We start from the raw sequence: 21,067 nt of genomic DNA, 5'->3' as shown, positions 1-21,067 counted from the left end.
GCTGGAAACAACAGAAGCACTGGCCAGAAGTGGTGTTGGATCTAGTGTGGGTCTACAATAACCTGGTACATCATACAACCGGTCATGCGCCTTACTTCCTAATGTTTGGATGAGCGGGACGGAGCATTGAGGAGTTGATGTCTGTGCCGTCTGGGGAGGAGCACTGGGAGACACCTGAATGGGTCCTGGAGCAGAAACGTCAGTTAAGGGTATCCTGGAAGGTGACTAGGAAGAACATGGAAACCCAAGTCTATGCGAACAGTACCTGGGAGGGATACTCTGCCCTTGTCCAACGGACAACGGATCTTGGTTCACTGGTCCCGGCAAAAGTAGAAGTTGGATGACCGGTGGGAATCCACCCCCTATATTGTCAAGAGGAGAGTGGCGCCAGACCACCACGTATATGAGGTGGAGTTCACTGTGGAACCAGGCCAGCACCAGACCCTGCACAGGGACAAGTTGCGGCCCTGCTTGTTTTCGGTGTATGAAGGTGCCTCGCCAGAGGAGGTCCCAGCAGTCCCTGTGGTCCTGGTGGTCCCTGTCTCGCTGATAGAAGAGGAGTGGTGAATGTATGCCCCCGTAGAGCCTCTGTGGCCCTGCGTGCTCCCTTCAGAAGAGGATGTTGCAAACACGGGGGTCCCAGCGGTCCCTGTACAGACGGGAAAAGACAAAGGGGGAGTGTACGCCTCCAGAGAACCTTTTAAGTCTATATCTATTTGCAGGTGCCAGATGTCAGGCCCCCATTAAAGGTAGGCTCTTGTTCCTGTGTTTCGCCCTCCCCACTTTCTCTCTGTTGTGTTGGTCCTTTGGCGAATTAGTAAGCATCACTACACATACAGTCAGGGGTAGGATACACAGCATTTTTCCCTTCCCATAAGTCCCCGGGGCCGTGGTTGAGTTCCCCATTGCACGCATAGCACGCCCCTTGTGAGCTCCGACCGGCCCGCCTTCGGTTCCACTTGGGTGCCTGACGCTGAGTTCTGGCAGGCCCACCTGACGGTTCCAGTTTAGGCGGTGTTACCACCGGGTGAGGCGGGTCTAGTCTGAGTTTCGGCAGCGGCAGTTGACGGTTCCAGACAGAGGCACCTGACCAGGTGGCGCCTGGTTTCTGTGGGTTCCACCACTGTGTCTTTGAACTGTGCATGGTCCTCTAGAGAGGAGCCCTGCTCCTTGGTAAATCCCCGGGATTTGGGTTTTAGTGCAGACCACCCTAGCGTAGTATCTCCCTGACCTCTAGTTGGTTCGGGGTTAGGTCCCCGGTGGATCCTCTGTTATCAGCATAAGAGTGCCCCACCGTTATATGTGTGGGAAGGGGAGTAGTGTCGTTACAGGTGATGGAAGGACGCACAGAGGAAGGAGCTAAGGGGAGGAGTGATTCAGTGAGTATAACCCTAAGTGCCCTTTATCTGAACAGGCTCCCACCTTTTGGTGGGTGGAGTACTTTTGCGGGATTGCTCCTAGGCTCTCGTACTCATGGCGCCGAAGTAGTAGCCCAGAGCAAAACGTGGTGTTGGCGGCCAGGGTGGAAGAAAATGGTTATACCCTTTGTTTCACAAACCCAGATAGAGCCAAAGCCAATTTTCTAAATACTTCTTCCCCGTTGCAGTCACCTAACCATCCCAAGAATCCTTGATTAAACTATATTTAACCACAGAATATAAGCACCCTACCCTGGGATGGGTTTGAAGTTAAATCTGATCTGAGAATGATTCTGTCTTATGCTTTATACTACAATAACAAGCTGTAACACAACATTGCTAATATTACTCTTGTTATCTCAATTGTTTTTGAATCAACAATGTGCACCATCAAGTTTAATGGGGCACAACAAATGCTTGGTGAATTGAAAAGAAATGTAAGGTTCCGTGTGGGCAATCGTAAGATCAAATCTTCTGCTTTTGTGGATGCTGTCTCGCTTAATTTATCAAATCAACCTCAATCTTTATGCCATTCTTTCAATGAAGTTGGGAAATTTGGTGCGGTTTCAGGTCATCTCTGATCTTGGAGAAATCAGTGGCAATGTATCTAAAACCAGATTTCACTTGCCCCTCTAGAAGTAAACATACATTGTTTGAATGGGCAAAGAAAGAGTATTATTTAGCTGTCAGTCCAAATAACAAAGAACGTGACCTCTTTACATCAAATGAACATTAGATTGCAGCAGCTGAAATCCAATGGGGAGGGATTAATTTCCTTAACATATTACAACTATGAAACTATTTTGTTTCCTCTTAAGGACCGATACCTCCTTTGAAAGTAATTTCTTTCCAGACACAAACTTAATGTCTTTTCCCTATCTTCATGACCAAAAGATTCCCCAGTTTGTCAGGTAGAATTCTCTTCTATGGAACACCTATATGGCATATATTAAAACATTAAGCACCCCTGAATGCCCACAATACAATATTTTACTCTGGTAAATAACCTTGATTTCCAAGAGGGTGCAGCAGCTTATCTTTTCGTAGCCTGGTGGGACAGGGAAGTTTGTTCAATTGATTGCCTGCTGGTCAGGTCAAATCGAATACCTCTTATATTTATTTAAGCAGTGCATAAGTACAACTTCCTTAACTCTTTCCCCTTTGCTTACTTTCAGATTCAGCACTAAATTAGTGGAGTTATTAGAAATCTTTCAGATAACGACAGGAGTAATCTATTAGATGTATTTTTGTCTCAAAAATCTCATCTAGATAAAGCCATTATAATACAATTTAACTTTATAAAAGTTAAACTAGAATATGATAAGACATCAAATAAAAAATAAAATGGTTGCCTTACTTCTCCAAGCTAACAGTACATAGTCTTCTCAAAGCTTTAGGGGAGGTATTCCTATACCATGTATAATTAAATATTTCTGAATATGGTCACAGAACATATCTATCCTTACATCACAATTACCTGATGGGCTGATCTCTACCTCATAGATGCCCCAAATGCCAAGAAAATGAAACAGGCTTGTTCCATTGCTTTTGGGAATGCCCTCAAGTAAGAGGTTTCTGGCTCCAAGTAAGAAACTTTGCCATAGAAGATCAAGTCAACTTTTTCTGCTTCACCCCAAAATGGTCAATTCTGGGAATGATTCCACAAGTTGAAAAGATCTCAAGAGGTGGCAAAATGCTCTTGCTTGCAGGAGATGATCCAGCTGGGGCTTCCATTCCATTTCTTTTCAGTCATGCCCCAATGTTACCATTTTTCTTTATAACACTACACTCTCTAATGCCCCTGATACTGCAGCCTCAGCTACCCCCACTTCATCTCCGTCACTCCAAATCCCAATCATAGCGCTTCCCACCTCCAAAAGTTCAACCATTCTGCCAAGTGCTATTTGAGAAAATCCTGGTCCACAATGGTGACTTCATTCACTTTAAATTAATCCTTTCTTCCTACTATTCTGCCCTCTACCTCACCAAACAAAGATTCTTCAAATTCTTCATCTCCATCCTATCCAACATACCCTTGCCACTTTTTCCCCACTGTCAATTCGCTTCTCTGTCGCTCTTTATCATTTTTTCTGAAGGCTCTGATCTTTGCTGTCTACTCTTCTCTAACTACACACGTGATGCTTAGTCCGCATCATTGCTAAAATATGTTCCTTCATCAAAGCCCTGGTTCATTTTTTCCTGCTTTGGCAATGTACAAATATGAACTGTACTCCTCACTTGCTATCCCCTCACCCACCTTTCCCCTCTACAATCCATTCTGAATGATGTTGCTAGACTCATCTTCCTCTCCCACCACTCCTTATCTAGTGCAACACTTTGTTAATCTATTCACTGGCTCCCCATTGCTTTCACAATTCAGTTCATGCTGCTCAACCACACCGTCAACACCCCACTATCATGTTCCCTCCATACATCTCTGACCTCATTATGAGATAAACCACAGCTTGGCCACTCTGATCCGACTGTGGCTTTCAACTCTCTTCACCCCTTATAACCTCCTCCCACTCCCATCTCCAAGACTTATCCTGCACTGCTCTGCACCTATGGAACTCCTTGCTTCACCCTGCCAGACTAACCCCAAACTACAGTCCTTCAAGTGCTCATTCAAAACTTTTCTCTTCATACGTGCCTACCCTACACCGTCCTAGACCCACAAGTCCACTCCATTTCCTCTGTATTGAAAAAAAAGTGGTCACAAGTAATGTCCTCAGGTGTTAGCTGGACCTTCTGATGTCGATGTTTGACCAGTCCTCTACTATTCATGGTCTTCCTCCATTCTGGGTGGCAGGGAAGAGAGCAAAGTAAGCAACAACGATTGCCAATTGGGATTCTGAGGTTCTTGCAGAAGGATTACATGTCTTGTGGATCTTTAAGGGCAATCAATTGGCATTGTGAAAAACCTGCACACTTAGGGCTAACCCCACCTGAACTTATTATTATGCTTTCTTAATTCATTTGCCAATGGTTTAATTAACCTTCTTTGCTGGACAATACCCCTGGAGAGATCCTGGAATATTTCAATGGGATGTCCTCCAGGTGTTTTGTCTTCCACAAGACCTCTTCTTTTGGGGTGAAATGATGGAGCCTGCAGATAATATTGTGTGGCTTTTCAGACACATAACAGAAATAGCAATAATAATAGTGGTAGTACTATCTAAGATGTAGAGATGTAAATCTCTAAAGACAGGTACCAACGTTATATGAGGCTAAGTCTCCTAATTACTATGTGAAGGCATGCACCAGCAATGTCTTCCTCCTTTAGCCCTCCTTTTTGCGTGCACAGAGGTGTTTTTCAAAGGGGAGTGTGGGCTACTGTTTGGTTAGTACAGTGAGTCCTGTATAGCCATTGGGGAGGACACGCCTGTGCTGCAAGACCTGTGGAGATTAGCTCTGGGTGATATTAAAGTCGGTGCTGCATAGGCAAGCTGCCAGGTTTTAGTGCTGCGTAGACCCAGGGCTGCCAAGAGGAATTCAGGGCCCCAGTACAACAAATTCATGGGGCCCCCCTTCTAGTCGAGTATGCTTAAAAAAATTTGCGCTAAATTTTTCGGAGGTGTGGTCATGCATTTGGGGGCGTGGCAAATGCGCCATTGGGGCGTGGCTAACACATCAAAATCACTAGGCTCTCAATTCGCCAGAGCATCACATATGTCCAAGCACTCCTGACTTTCAGGACATCTAGCACCACAGTGTAGTATAGAAAGAATGCAGTGTGTACACAAAGAATTCAGTCTTGGCCTGCACCTTACATTGGGCACAACACTCACCAAAAATTGCCATTGTCCCTACTAGAATCACAACATTTCACATACTGTCCTGCTCTCTCCTACCTGTTCTTCTCACTTTCACCACCTGTGGCTGCATGTGTCTTTAGTTGCGGCTTGTCTAGATCCTGGAATGCTGGGGGCCCTATTTGGAAAAAAATGGCTACATTTAGATAATTCCAAACAACCCTGGCGTTAAATCAATACCACCCACGATTAATAATTAGGCCTTCCTCCAGCTCCAATATTACAATAATGTGCCCCTTCATCATCGCCATGCCTTATGATCACACTGTGCCCTCCATGCTGCTTTTGCCCCTTCACCTGGCTTCCCTTCATCACACTATACTATCTGCTCCCCCCCTTTTTCAATCCCACTGTGCCATGCCTCCCCTTTTAACCACACTGTGTTATGCACCCCCCTGTTTTTTAACCCCACTGCGCCATGCTGATCTGTTTTTTTAACCCCTCTGTGCCATGCTGCGCCCCTTGTTTTTTAACCCCTCTGTGCCATGCCCCTCCCCGTTTTTTAACCCCTCTGTGCCATGCCCCTCCCCATTTTTAACCCCTCTGTGCCATGCCCCTCCCCATTTTTAACCCCTCTGTGCCATGCCCCTCCCCATTTTTAACTCCTCTGTGCCATGCCCCCCCCTCATTTTTTAATCCTTCTGTGCCATCCCCCCCATTTTTTAACCCCTCTGTGCCATGCCCCTCCCCATTTTTAACCCCTCTGTGCCATGCCCCCCCCCCATTTGTAACCCCTCTGTGCCATGCTGCCCCCCTTTTTTAACCCCTCTGTGCCCCCCCCTCCCCGTTTTCCTCCCTTCACTTACCTTCATTTTGACTGCATTTATATTTGGAGACATTTCAATATAACTTGATGATGTGTCAGTAATATTTTTTTATAAATTCAAGGTGGGGAGCATTAATACAAAGTTGTAACAATTAAAATAAAGACAGCACCATGTTCCTTTACCTGATTTATGTAAGAGATAATTGCATCTCTCAAGCAGTGTTTTAGGATAAGATTGGATAAGTCTATTTGATGCTTCCACTGTGATAATAGACAGGACATTAAGGTGATGTCCTAACCTACAGTAGGGGGGACTTATCTCCTAAATTACAAACTCATAGGAGGAGTTCTCCATGGAAAATTGCTGCAACTCTAAAAGGTTCTGTTGTGAAATGATTACATGTAACTAATTTCATTGGATCTTAGAAGAAAAATCAGTGGTTGGTCCCTGTCAAGCTTTGGTAAATATGAAAAGAAATAATCTTCACTGCTGAGAGGTTTTTCATCTCAATCTTCCTGTGGATTCTCCTGGTCTGGACAAGGAGCTCAGATGTAGGGACTGCAGTATTCTGCTATTGTTCAGGGTTGGCTCTTGTTATCCATCTTACCGCTCGAAAAGCACATTCGTGGCATAAATACTTAGAACATAGTCAGCAAACTGATCTTCTTCAATCATCTGTACAAGGTATAGGTGAACTGGGAGAAGGATTACAGGTTCCTGCATTCCTTTCAAACTACGAAATAATGCCTAAAAAAATGCACAACTACTGCACTGCCACTTAAGGCCAGCAGATGGAGATACAGAGCACAATCATTCTTCCAGTGCTTACCTATCGGCCATTTACAGATAACAGAAATTTGTAAACTATTTTAGAGCAATATGAATATAGATTGTAAACCTTTATTACATGTAATTTATGTGAAGGGAATTTTTTTTTTTAACAATTGTAAAATCCTTTCTCCGGGGCATTCACTACACACAGCTCAGTTGGTTTTCACTTTATTCTTTATATATTTCTTACATAAAACATTTTACATTTTCCATCTATTTACTAAAGTTACTTCATTTCTGTATCCGGGACGAGCTTGTGCTGCTGTTTCTTCAGTTTGTTCCTAGAGACAAATACAAGGGGATCAGATGAAGGTGGGTACATACATTAATGCTATGGAGATCAGGAGGACTCAGCTTGATGGATCCTAGGTACTGAGCCACACTTTACCTGTTTAATCCGTATTGATAACCAGTCATATCTATCATATTTTGCAGCAATTCTTATCTAACTATATAATTTTATCTTACATGTAACTTTCCTAAATTGGCTGAGGTGGGAGGAAGGGAGTGTCTGGGAATGCTGGTCAGGAGACTCTGTGCACAGTGTGTGCTGGTGGCTGAGACTAGAGACGCCCATCTCTATAAGCCTGACACTGGAACCCTGCTTGTATATGTGCTGGCCAGAGCCCCCCGATCAGCTGTGCTATAGAGACTCCTATCTCCCCACTTCCCATATGAACTGTGTAGAAAAAGTGGTGCTGCCCAAAGAAACCAATTAGACCGTAACTTTCATTTTTCTAGCACAGTTTAGAATATGAAAACAAGTGTCCTGCTGTTCTGGGCAAAACCAGTGGAAGAGTTTTATGAAATGTCCCTCAAATAGTTCCAGATACAAAACAGAACAACTTACCTCTGCACTAGGTACATTCCAAGTGTAACAATGAAAGCCGCTCCAAATACACATCCAAACACAATCCCTGTGATCAGACCTAGGTGTACAGATATGGAAGAGAAGAGATAAAAGCAAAATGTGGGGAGCCCAATCGTTAAGTACTACAAACTCCACAAAATAATCCAAAACACATAAGTCAGAATGCGGTGGACAAACGTTCAATATCTCATTACGACACAGGTCGTACCATTGTCCTGTCCAGAGTTATAGATCCTTACTTGTTATTTTCTTTGGTTATTTATCTGCCATGACTTTGGGACATAACAGTTGGCCGACTGCCCACTTCAGAGCACGGATGAGGAGTCTTCCAAGTGGAAGTAGACAGTGTAATATTCTCCACTCCCCACTCTGAGGTTGACTGTCGCCAATAATTCAATGTGAGTGTATTTTCCCTATTATTACAGCTTTGTTGTGAGAAGATGTTTAACTATCCACAACCATATAAATAAATGATGATGAACCATTACCTGCATCACTTTGTGAATCTGAAGTTTCCTCAGATGTGTCCGAGACACCGGATTTTCCTGCAAACCAGAGATATGAAAATAAAGTGTCTTTAATAAATAAAGATGAGCAAAGCCCCCGCCCCATATACAACTGCACCAAATATCATCACCGGCATTTGTGTCTCTGGTTTCTTATTTACCCTCTGCTGCTATTGCTGCTCTCAGATGTAGAATATATATTTATACTGGGTTATATAGGTGAAGACAGATTGTAACCTTAACTTATAATTATTCATCTAGAAAGTCACTATGGAGTGTAGATAAATAGAGTAGAGATAAGTTAGACTTAGCCGAGAAGTTCCGCAGGTCTCACACACTTTGTTTGGGAATCACACAGATGCTTTTACATTCTTCCTTGTTGTCAAATCTGTTTCCATTTCCCTTACAGCCGCCATAAAAAAACGTGTCGCAGACCTGACGCTTCTTGTCATAAGACCACATGAGAATCAACGCCATGCAGGGGCCCGAATCCTGGGGCAGATCACACACAGCCTCTGCACAGAGCGACACAGAGAGAACGTGATGTTATACTTTCTATATGCAACAGGTGACACTATACATTATATATACACAACGGGTGACGGTTTACTTTATGTACACTACAGGTGATGCTATACGTGTGTGTGTGTGTGTGTGTATATATATAAGTACACAGTATGTATAATATGCACAGTATATGTGACAGAGGCACTGGGAGAGTGGCACATGGCAGGTGTCTGTGTCCCAGGCTGTCCATCATATGTGCTTTTAAACCCCAGTTGTTTTTGTAAAGTCTTATGACAGCAGACTCAGAGCTATCTTAAAGCATGGGCACGCTGGGGAGTTGCCCGGGCCCCATAGGCTTGCCAATTATTCAGTATATTATTCCAGAAGATTTATTCAGATCCTTCAGACCCTTTTCATTAAATCGTTTAGGTTGACTAATCACCTCAGTATCAGCTGTTATCTGTACATGTGATCTTGACCTTGACCTACTAATTGTACATAAGACACAATCAACACATATGATGTGCCATCTCCGTCTGTATGATTTACCAACTGAGTACCATTTTTATGTTGAATTTCTTGTTTTTCAACTTCAAGGCTCATGTTATATTGTCCAAACATTTGCGTGGAATAATTTCTGCTGTACAACATGTTATTAAAGTTTAAACACTGATTTTGTAGGAGGTACCAATAAATATAAGCTTCATTTTATTGAAAATTTACATTTTCATTCACTGCTGTGCCTGGGGGCCTATAATGCTGTTAAGACGGCCCTGAGCAGACTGATTAAGGGTGGCACCTGCAAGGTGTGTAAAAGGATGTCAGATTAGTCTCAGTCTCTCTCAGATCTGGGAAGGAGGTTGGATGCCTTCTGAGAAACTTTGCAAATGGAGAGCAGTTGCCTCTATATGTTGTATGTGTGTGGCATACAAGGTCCTTCACAGCAGAGAGGGTGTTTCTGTGTGTTTAATTAGTGCCGGACAGGCAAGGTGTTCATTTGAAGTTCTCTTTGTTTTCTGCTTAATAAACTGTCTGAGGCCAGTTGTACCAAAACGTTGGACTTGTGTGACTTCTCTGCTGCTGTTCACTGCCACCCCCAGTAGACCAGTAGATTGCACCCTGTTCCCGGTTTCTCTCTCTCTCTCTCTCTCTGTATGTATATGTATATGTGTATGTGTATATATGTATTTATATATATATTATATACACAACAAGTGATGTTAGAGCTATCTCATCTATAAGAACAAAGAACAGTGTATAAAACAATGTTTCTGGTGGTTTGTTTACCAATCAGCATGTTTATAACTTGTACAATTTGTATACTTGCTATTTAAATCAATTGGTACAGTGGCTTTAAAACGTGTGCTTGAAATTTAAAGACAGGCGATTAAATGTGCGATTTAACCTTTAGTAAATCTCAATAGCCCACTTTAGTAAATATACCTCAATGTTATAACCTAAAGAAGCACAATATTTTTCTTTGCACCTGTCACTCATAAAACCCCGTGAGTCTCTCACCTCCTGGAGGGTAGAGGACGTTATACTCCTGTGAGCACCTTCTCAGACATTCCTTCTCTGATACGAAGCTGTTACTGCCATTTCCAGGGTTCTTATGCTGGATGATTTTACACAACTTCTCAGATTTGTCATAAGTCCATCTCATCTCTGATCCGGCTCCAGAGTCCTCGACCACCAAGATGTCACATTCTCTCTCTAGACCAGTGAAGATAAGGACAAATATAATTGAGTACAGGACCACAGATTATTACTGGGATACTAAGTAACATTGGAGATAGTATGAATAACACATCGTTCCCACACTAGTGACACAAGACATTACTAGCAGTCTTATCGTCTTATCGTCTTGTTCCAGGTGTATGCCCTGCATGGAATAATGGGACATTCCATGTGTATGCCCTGTAAGGAATAATGGGACATTCCAGGTGTATGCCCTGTAAGGAATAATGGGACATTCCATGTGTATGCCCTGTAAGGAATAATGGGACATTCCATGTGTATGCCCTGTAAGGAATAATGGGACATTCCAGGTGTATGCCCTGTAAGGAATAATGGGACATTCCAGGTGTATGCCCTGTAAGGAATAATGGGACATTCCAGGTGTATGCCCTGTAAGGAATAATGGGGCATTCCAGGTGTATGCCCTGTAAGGAATAATGGGACATTCCAGGTGTATGCCCTGTAAGGAATAATGGGACATTCCATGTGTATGCCCTGTAAGGAATAATGGGACATTCCAGGTGTATGCCCTGCATGGAATAATGGGACATTCCAGGTGTATGCCCTGCATGGAATAATGGGACATTCCAGGTGTATGCCCTGCATGGAATAATGGGACATTCCAGGTGTATGCCCTGTAAGGAATAATGGGACATTCCAGGTGTATGCCCTGCATGGAATAATGGGACATTCCAGGTGTATGCCCTGCATGGAATAATGGGACATTCCAGGTGTATGCCCTGCATGGAATAATGGGACATTCCAGGTGTATGCCCTGCATGGAATAATGGGACATTCCAGGTGTATGCCCTGCATGGAATAAAGGGACATTCCAGGTAAGGAATAATGGGACATTCCAGGTGTATGCCCTGTAAGGAATAATGGGACATTCCAGGTGTATGCCCTGTAAGGAATAATGGGACATTCCAGGTGTATGCCCTGTAAGGAATAATGGGACATTCCAGGTGTATGCCCTGTAAGGAATAATAGGACATTCCAGGTGTATGCCCTGCATGGAATAATGGGACATTCCAGGTGTATGCCCTGCATGGAATAATGGGACATTCCAGGTGTATGCCCTGCATGGAATAATGGGACATTCCAGGTGTATGCTCTGCATGGAATAATGGGACATTCCAGGTGTATGCTCTGCATGGAATAATGGGACATTCCAGGTGTATGCTCTGCATGGAATAATGGGACATTCCAGGTGTATGCCCTGTAAGGAATAATGGGACATTCCAGGTGTATGCCCTGCATGGAATAATGGGACATTCCAGGTGTATGCCCTGCATGGAATAATGGGACATTCCAGGTGTATGCCCTGCATGGAATAAAGGGACATTCCAGGTAAGGAATAATGGGACATTCCAGGTGTATGCCCTGTAAGGAATAATGGGACATTCCAGGTATATGCCCTGTAAGGAATAATGGGACATTCCAGGTGTATGCCCTGTAAGGAATAATGGGACATTCCAGGTGTATGCCCTGTAAGGAATAATGGGACATTCCATGTGTATGCCCTGTAAGGAATAATGGGACATTCCAGGTGTATGCCCTGCATGGAATAATGGGACATTCCAGGTGTATGCCCTGCATGGAATAATGGGACATTCCAGGTGTATGCCCTGCATGGAATAATGGGACATTCCAGGTGTATGCCCTGTAAGGAATAATGGGACATTCCAGGTGTATGCCCTGTAAGGAATAATGGGACATTCCATGTGTATGCCCTGTAAGGAATAATGGGACATTCCATGTGTATGCCCTGTAAGGAATAATGGGACATTCCAGGTGTATGCCCTGTAAGGAATAATAGGACATTCAAGGTGTATGCCCTGTAAGGAATAATGGGACATTCCAGGTGTATGCCCTGTAAGGAATAATGGGACATTCCAGGTGTATGCCCTGTAAGGAATAATGGGACATTCCAGGTGTATGCCCTGTAAGGAATAATGGGACATTCCAGGTGTATGCCCTGTAAGGAATAATGGGACATTCCAGGTGTATGCCCTGCATGGAATAATGGGACATTCCAGGTGTATGCCCTGCATGGAATAATGGGACATTCCAGGTGTATGCTCTGCATGGAATAATGGGACATTCCAGGTGTATGCCCTGTAAGGAATAATGGGACATTCCAGGTGTATGCCCTGTAAGGAATAATGGGACATTCCAGGTGTATGCCCTGCATGGAATAATGGGACATTCCAGGTGTATTCCCTGCATGGAATAATGGGACATTCCAGGTGTATGCCCTGCATGGAATAAAGGGACATTCCAGGTAAGGAATAATGGGACATTCCAGGTGTATGCCCTGTAAGGAATAATGGGACATTCCAGGTGTATGCCCTGTAAGGAATAATGGGACATTCCAGGTGTATGCCCTGTAAGGAATAATGGGACATTCCAGGTGTATGCCCTGTAAGGAATAATGGGACATTCCAGGTGTATGCCCTGCATGGAATAATGGGACATTCCAGGTGTATGCCCTGCATGGAATAATGGGACATTCCAGGTGTATGCCCTGCATGGAATAATGGGACATTCCAGGTGTATGCTCTGCATGGAATAATGGGACATTCCAGGTGTATGCCCTGCATGGAATAATGGGACATTCCAGGTGTATGCTCTGCATGGAATAATGGGACATTCCAGGTGTATGCCCTGTAAGGAATAATGGGACATTCCAGGTGTATGCCCTGCATTGAATAATGGGACATTCCAGGTGTATGCCCTGCATGGAATAAAGGGACATTCCAGGTAAGGAATAATGGGACATTCCAGGTGTATGCCCTGTAAGGAATAATGGGACATTCCAGGTATATGCCCTGTAAGGAATAATGGGACATTCTAGGTGTATGCCCTGTAAGGAATAATGGGACATTCCAGGTGTATGCCCTGTAAGGAATAATGGGACATTCCATGTGTATGCCCTGTAAGGAATAATGGGACATTCCAGGTGTATGCCCTGCATGGAATAATGGGACATTCCAGGTGTATGCCCTGCATGGAATAATGGGACATTCCAGGTGTATGCCCTGCATGGAATAATGGGACATTCCAGGTGTATGCCCTGCATGGAATAATGGGACATTCCAGGTGTATGCCCTGTAAGGAATAATGGGACATTCCAGGTGTATGCCCTGCATGGAATAATGGGACATTCCAGGTGTATGCCCTGCATGGAATAATGGGACATTCCAGGTGTATGCTCTGCATGGAATAATGGGACATTCCAGGTGTATGCCCTGTAAGGAATAATGGGACATTCCATGTGTATGCCCTGCATGGAATAATGGGACATTCCAGGTGTATGCCCTGCATGGAATAATGGGACATTCCAGGTGTATGCCCTGCATGGAATAATGGGACATTCCAGGTGTATGCCCTGCATGGAATAATGGGACATTCCAGGTGTATGCCCTGTAAGGAATAATGGGACATTCCATGTGTATGCCCTGTAAGGAATAATGGGACATTCCAGGTGTATGCCCTGTAAGGAATAATGGGACATTCCAGGTGTATGCCCTGTAAGGAATAATGGGACATTCCAGGTGTATGCCCTGCATGGAATAATGGGACATTCCAGGTGTATGCCCTGCATGGAATAATGGGACATTCCAGGTGTATGCCCTGCATGGAATAATGGGACATTCCAGGTGTATGCCCTGTAAGGAATAATGGGACATTCCATGTGTATGCCCTGTAAGGAATAATGGGACATTCCAGGTGTATGCCCTGCATGGAATAATGGGACATTCCAGGTGTATGCCCTGCATGGAATAATGGGACATTCCAGGTGTATGCCCTGCATGGAATAAAGGGACATTCCAGGTAAGGAATAATGGGACATTCCAGGTGTATGCCCTGTAAGGAATAATGGGACATTCCAGGTGTATGCCCTGCATGGAATAATGGGACATTCCAGGTGTATGCCCTGCATGGAATAATGGGACATTCCAGGTGTATGCCCTGCATGGAATAATGGGACATTCCAGGTGTATGCCCTGTAAGGAATAATGGGACATTCCAGGTGTATGCCCTGCATGGAATAATGGGACATTCCAGGTGTATGCCCTGCATGGAATAATGGGACATTCCAGGTGTATGCCCTGTAAGGAATAATGGGACATTCCAGGTGTATGCCCTGCATGGAATAATGGGACATTCCAGGTGTATGCCCTGCATGGAATAATGGGACATTCCAGGTGTATGACTAATGTGAAGAGGTTTAGGGGATTCCATCCAAGACCCAATCTGCGCAGATTTGTAAGTTCTCCCCATGTCTGCATGGGATTCCTCTGGGTGTTCTGGTTTTCCTCCCACACTACCAAAAAAAATGGATAATGGGCAGCTAATTTGTTTCTAACAAAATGCACCTTAGTGTGGTAATATAGATTGTAAGGTCCGATGTAGCTGGGAGTGATGTGAATGATAACATTTTCTCTGCACAGCAGTGTGTAATATAATTGGCGCTATATACTGTATATAATAATCATAATGTTGCGTCTCATGTCATGTGCTGCTTTGCTGAGTGTATGGATAGTCATTGTCCAATCTCTGACCGGCTGTCATGATTCACCCGTCCTGGTTTGGAGGTTATCAGTGATTTCTTGTGTATCACATTATGTCTAATAGTTTTATTAGGATATTCTGAGTATGATTTTTTTAAATCTTTTATTGCTGCAGATATATTTACGTACAAAGTTCACAGTAACGAGTACTTGTCGCTGAGTCACACATCGCACTGCTCAACTTAGGTCAAACATTTACTTGTAGACCTCAGATAAAGCAGCCACTGTCTCTGGTTTACTCACCTGTGTTCCATGTACTGTGTAAGCAGCAAAGTTACCGCCTTCGCCATCACCCTACATTTATCTACATTGCAATACATCCGCCGTCTCACCTCCCAGTTTGTCACTTTGTGTGAATCTTTCTGTAGTAAGTAACTATTGAGCTCCATTGTGCTCTGTGTTACATAACTTACGTAGAAGCATATATGGGCACCTTACATTCCAGGCCATCTACAGGGTCATTACTAATAAAGGAAGGGACTTATACTGATCCCTACTCTACACCACTAATATCCTACATAGCTTAGTGTCATCAGCATATACGGGCACCTTACATTCCAGGTCATCTACAGGGTCATTACTAATGAAGGATGAGACTAATACTAGGACCAGTTGGGCTTTGCCTTGCCACTGTTCTGTCCTATCACAATGTCCAGAGCTGCTTATAGTGGGAAAAGCATTGGTACTGGAGTGCTGGGTCCCATCCTCAGAATAGCCACAAAAATAGATTAATTTTGGGTCTAAACTGCAGGACACAGGAATTACTGCAGGGAACAAGTTGTCAAAGCAGGATATTGAAGCAATTGATGTTTATTAGCTCAAATGTCCTAATAAGGACAGTTACAAACGCCAGGGGAGGAAATACAGATGGTATGATACATTACATGTTCAAACAGGACCATTTTTATACGCATTCTGCCTGCAGACAGTCACAGATCACACATTTCCTCCTCTGGTAAATGCCTCATAAATAAATACATTTCTGAACCACAGTACCACACAATATTATAAAAGTCAGTACATTTGCAATGATATAAATTGGCGCCCTACGCTCTTACCTTTAAATAAATTTATACAATAAGTTATTGATAAGAGATCCCGCCACACTCCTCCCCTCCTTGTCCATGCGACAACCAGCGGATCACGTCCCCATGATTTGGTCCCTGGTCCAGCAGTCCCTTGGGGTTTAAGGGGGTGACCTGGGGAGTCCGGCTCTTCCTGCCGAAACAGTCCATCCGCATTGCTGTGAACCTTTCCTTGCTTGTGAATGATATGAAAGTCATAAACTTGAAGTGCAAGGCTCCAAATGTCTCGGAAAAGTCTGCTATTCTCCCCTGAGGTGTGTTGTCGCCACTTTAAAGAATTATGATCAGTCACCACAGTAAAATGACATCCATACAAATAAGATTGAAGTTTCTTCACTGCGCAAACAATAGGCAAACATTCCTTCTCAATTGTGGCATACCCCACCTCCCGGTTCAGCAGTTTCCTGCTCAAATAGGCCACAGGGTGCTCCTGTCCATCTTGCCACACTTGTTTAAGTACTGCTCCCAGTCCATACTGTGATGCATCAGTTTGCACAATAAAGTCCTTGGGCCTGATTCATTAAGGAACTTAAATGAAGAAGTTTTATTTACGTCTCCAGGACAAAACCATGTTACATTGCAAGGGGTGCAAATTAGTTTTCTGTTTTGCACATAAGTTATATACTGACTGTTATTCATGTAGCACACAAATACTTGATAGCTTCTTTGTACACTGAAATTTAAAGTTGATATTTGTGTGTTACATGATAAAACAGTCAGTATTTAACTTATGTGCAAAACAGAAAACTAGTTTTCACCCCTTGCATTGTAACATGGTTTTGTCCAGGAGACTTAAATAAGATACTTCTTAATTTAAGATCCTTAATGAATCAGGCCCCTTGTCATAATTGGGCGCCAACAGTACCACCAGGGCTTCCTTAATGATTGAAATGCCAGCTCACAGGCAAGAGTCCAATCAACTACATTAGGGAGTTTTTTCTTAGTGAGATCGGTCAGGGGCTTAGATACAGTATTAAAGTCTGGGGCGAAATGTCTGCAGTACACTGCGGTCCCTAGGAAGGTCAGTACTTGTTTTTGGGTCATGGGCCGGGGCCAATCTCGGATTGCCTCTACCTTAGCTGGTTCTGGCTTAACCCTACCTCCCCCCCCCTGCATGATGCCCCAGGTACTGTACCTCTAACATCCCCATTTGACACTTGTCTGCTCTGATGGTTAGACTGAATTTTTTTCAACACCTGCCCTACATGGTTGCGATGGTTCTCCCAGGTTTTAGTGAAAATGGCAATGCCATCCAAGTAAGCCTGAGCAAAGTCTTTATACCCTTCCAGCAGGAAATCAACCACATGCTAAAAGATGGGTGGTGCATACTTCATCCCAAATGGCATGGACTTAACCTCAAGCAGACCAAATGGAGTTATGAACGTTGACCGTTCTGGAGCCTCTGTGCTCAAGTCAAAGGTGGAAATATACTTTGATTCAGCTAACTCGTCTAACAGTGTCAATGCGAGGCATGGGATAGGCGTCAGACACAGTCACCTTGTTTAACCGGTGGTAATCTACGCAAAACCGTGTTGTCTTGTATTTGTTGGGAACCAATACAATGGAGGACGCCCAGGGACTGAGCGAGGCTGGATCACACCTTGCTCAAGCATCTTCTGCACCTCCTTGTATATATTCTCCTTGGCTGCTGGTGAGACCTGATAAGCGGGTTGCCTAATCGCCCTATGCTCACCAGTGTCCACATGGCGCATCACCAAGGAAGTCCGGCCAGGATTCATACTGAACTGAGTGGCTAAAAGCCACAGTACTGCCTTAAGCTGCTTCCTCCTGCGGGCACTCAACTGCTCATCCCAGCCCTCTTCCTCTACACCACCTTCGCATCCATGAGGTCAGGTAGTGGATCACTTCATGGTTCCTCAGAAGGTAGGCAGCAAACTGCTGCTGCCAACTCTACACACTCTTGTTATGTCTTCAACAAATTCACGTGGTAGGTCCGCTGCCACCTACCATCGCTATCAAAGGACACCACATAGGTTTTGAGACTATGTACAGTCCAGCCCAGGCAGCCTTGAGCTTGTTTTGATGCTTGGGCATCAGAACAATGACCTTTTTTCCTGTCTCGAACACTCTGTCAGGCACCCTGATCATACTATGTCTTCTTCTTGGTCTGCACTTCTGCTAGTTAAGCTTGTGCAAGCCCCATGAGATTCTCTAACTGATCTCTGAGCTTTAACACATACTCCACTACAGAGATATCCTTGGTGAGTAGCTCCCGGAACAGCTCAAGAGGTCCTCAGACTCTGTGGCCATATAGTAGTTCAAAGGGGTAGAAACCGGGAGACTCCTGTCGCACCTCTTTATAAGCAAATCTTTTCCGAAGTTAAGGAGAACGGAGCTACAGGATCAGGATACCTTGTGGTGTAGTCCACCATGGTGAGAATGTACCTCTTCACCGATCTACTGGGTACAGACAGGAGACCTACTATGTTCACAGCCACTTGCTGGAAAATTTCCCCAACTTTTTGCAAGGACCTAAGAGGAGTTCGAACACTGGGGCACCCAAGCCGCTGACACACATCACAGGACCTACAATAGGCCCGGATGTCATTCAACATTCCCAACCAGAAAAAGTTCTCTGTCAGGCACTTCAGTGTTCGGTCTCTTCCCTGGTGTCCAGCCATAGAGATTTTGTGGGCAACTCACATCAGTTGCGCACAAAAGCTCAATGGAACCACCAGATGAACTTGTTCTTGGACTGGTCTATCCCCATCTACCTTCCTAGTTATATGGTGCAACAACCCTTTATGCTAGGTCACACTCCCCACCTCCATCCCTGGATGGCTACAGCCAGATTGGCAAATCATGGAGGGATATGAGAGAGCTGAGGTGCTCTGAACTCTTTCCTGCGGACCTCACAATCATCTAAGTTGGGACACTCTGCAGGGGGGTCTTTGTTGGGGTTACTAGGATCAATCAAAGTGGGGTAAGTCAAAGGCAGGTCACAGTGATTGGCCATAATCACCACTAAAGCAGTAATACTGCTCGGGGCAGGAGCATCAACAGGCAGCCCCACAAGATCAGGTAGACTGGAGATAACATCCTCAGCGTTGCTAGGGGACATAGTCTTTCCAGAGGCAAAAGTTGGCTGGTTTCTGAAGAAATAGCAGCTGTGGTCTTTTCCTTTGGCCTAGGTTGTGCAGGTGTAGATCCTGAAGAGTGTAGTCTGGCAGCCTGGCTCTGGGTAATAGAGTTGATAAATGCGGTCACAATTCCAATCCCAACATCATTGTCCTCTTGGGGGCACATCAGTTGGGAGACCATCCACAATGACAATATCTCTCATTTCCTTTCATCTTCCCAGTCCAGATACACCCTGGCCTGCAGCACATAACTCAAACACTGACTGTTTATGTAGCACACAAATATTTGATAAGTTATTGCTTAGTTTGCTTATTTGTACACTGACATTTAAAGTTGATATTTGTGTGTTACATGAAAAAACAGTCAGTATTTAACTTATGTGCAAAACAGGAAACTAATTTGCACCCCTTGCATTGTAACATGGTTTTGTCCAGGAGACTTAATTAAGATATTTCTTAATTTAAGATCCTTAATGAATCAGGCCCCTGGTGTCCTCGTATAAGACATCTCAGGGGAATTCTATAGAACTGAAGACAGCAAAATGTGCAGCTAAATCCGCATTCTACATAACTATCACTTTTATCTCTAGTTTATACACATAAAGTAGCTTTATTAATAGAATGAGTCCATTTATCTTCCAGCCAATGACACAACAACATGTTCCGTCTACAACCAGAGGAGCAGTATATGTATAGATGATAAACAGATTGCACAGCCGTTGGTTATCAGCACAAATACTGATGTGATAAATCCAGAGGCGGAACTAGCGAGTTCCCCGTTATCTCGTTGCGGGGATGAGGGAAACGGGGCCCACAGCTCGCTAGTTCCCAATTATCTCCATGGACCCCAATGCAGGGAAGCGGGAAGGAGGGAACCAAGGCCCACAGCTTGCTAGTTCCCCGTAATCTCCATGGACCCCAGTGCAGGGAAGCAGGAATGCTTGAACCAGAGCTCACAGCTCGCTAGTTCCCCGTTATCTCCATGGACCCCAGGGCAGGGAAGCAGGAATGCTTGAACCGGAGCTCACAGCTTGCTAGTTCCCCGTTATCTCCATGGACCCCAGGGCAGGGAAGCAGGAAGGAGGGAACCGGGGCCCACAGCTCGCTAGTTCCCCGTTATCTCCATGGACCCCAGGGCAGGGAAGCAGGAAGGAGGGAACCAAGGCCCACAGCTCGCTAGTTCCCCGTAATCTCCATGGACCCCAGTGCAGGGAAGCAGGAATGCTTGAACCGGAGCTCACAGCTCGCTAGTTCCCCGTTATCTCCATGGACCCCAGGGCAGGGAAGCAGGAAGGAGGGAACCGGGGCCCACAGCTGGCTAGTTCCCCGTTATCTCCATGGGCCCTGGTGCAGGGAAGCGGGAAGTGTTAGCATGTGGAGCGGTTTGCTCCGTCCTTGTTGTTATGGCGGCCCATTTCCCCCGTGGTCAAGGTGAAAGTGGGGCAGCTTGTGGATGTCCAATATGTGCTACTGCACATGCACCGGCACTAGAAAATGGAAGTTTGGCTTCGCAACGTTACTTCCATTAGACTGAGTTGAGAGAAGGACATATCGCTTGTCAGCTGCATTCTGTCTAGGGATGTGCACCGGCGACTTTTGAGGTCTCGTGTTTTGTGTTTTGGATCCGGATTTTCGTTATTTTTGAGGTTCGGATTTGTCTCGCAAAACACTTGACGAAAGGTCTCGGTTCGGATTTAAGGTTTTGGATTCGGATTTTTTTGCAAGAAAACATAAAAAGTTTAAAAATCAAGTTTTTGGGCTTATTTTCACTCCTAGGCTATTATTAACCTCAATAACATTCAATAACAAGCATTTCCACTAATTTACAGTGTATTCTGAACACCTCACAATATAG

General features: G+C 44.5%; 1 protein-coding gene across 3 annotated transcripts in view; it reads right to left on the bottom strand.

The window, feature by feature from the left end:
• Positions 1–6,980: 6,980 nt before the first annotated feature.
• The window catches only part of LOC142103467 (inter-alpha-trypsin inhibitor-like), a 108,329-nt gene continuing 94,242 nt past the window's right edge, over positions 6,981–21,067 (bottom strand). For all 3 annotated transcript variants that reach the window (XM_075187523.1, XM_075187528.1, XM_075187516.1), the window contains exons 2-6: positions 10,231–10,425; positions 8,544–8,720; positions 8,188–8,244; positions 7,679–7,757; positions 6,981–7,109 (exon numbers count right to left, since the gene is read on the bottom strand). In XM_075187523.1, the coding sequence (XP_075043624.1) occupies positions 7,055–7,109; positions 7,679–7,757; positions 8,188–8,244; positions 8,544–8,720; positions 10,231–10,425 (563 nt within the window). In that variant the 3' untranslated portion in view covers positions 6,981–7,054. The remainder of the gene's footprint in view (positions 7,110–7,678; positions 7,758–8,187; positions 8,245–8,543; positions 8,721–10,230; positions 10,426–21,067) is intronic.

The sequence above is a fragment of the Mixophyes fleayi genome, chromosome 1 (assembly GCF_038048845.1).
Source record: "Mixophyes fleayi isolate aMixFle1 chromosome 1, aMixFle1.hap1, whole genome shotgun sequence".
NCBI lineage: Eukaryota > Metazoa > Chordata > Amphibia > Anura > Limnodynastidae > Mixophyes > Mixophyes fleayi.
Note: the sequence above shows the minus strand (reverse complement) of the source record. Positions and strands in the feature narration are given on the sequence as shown.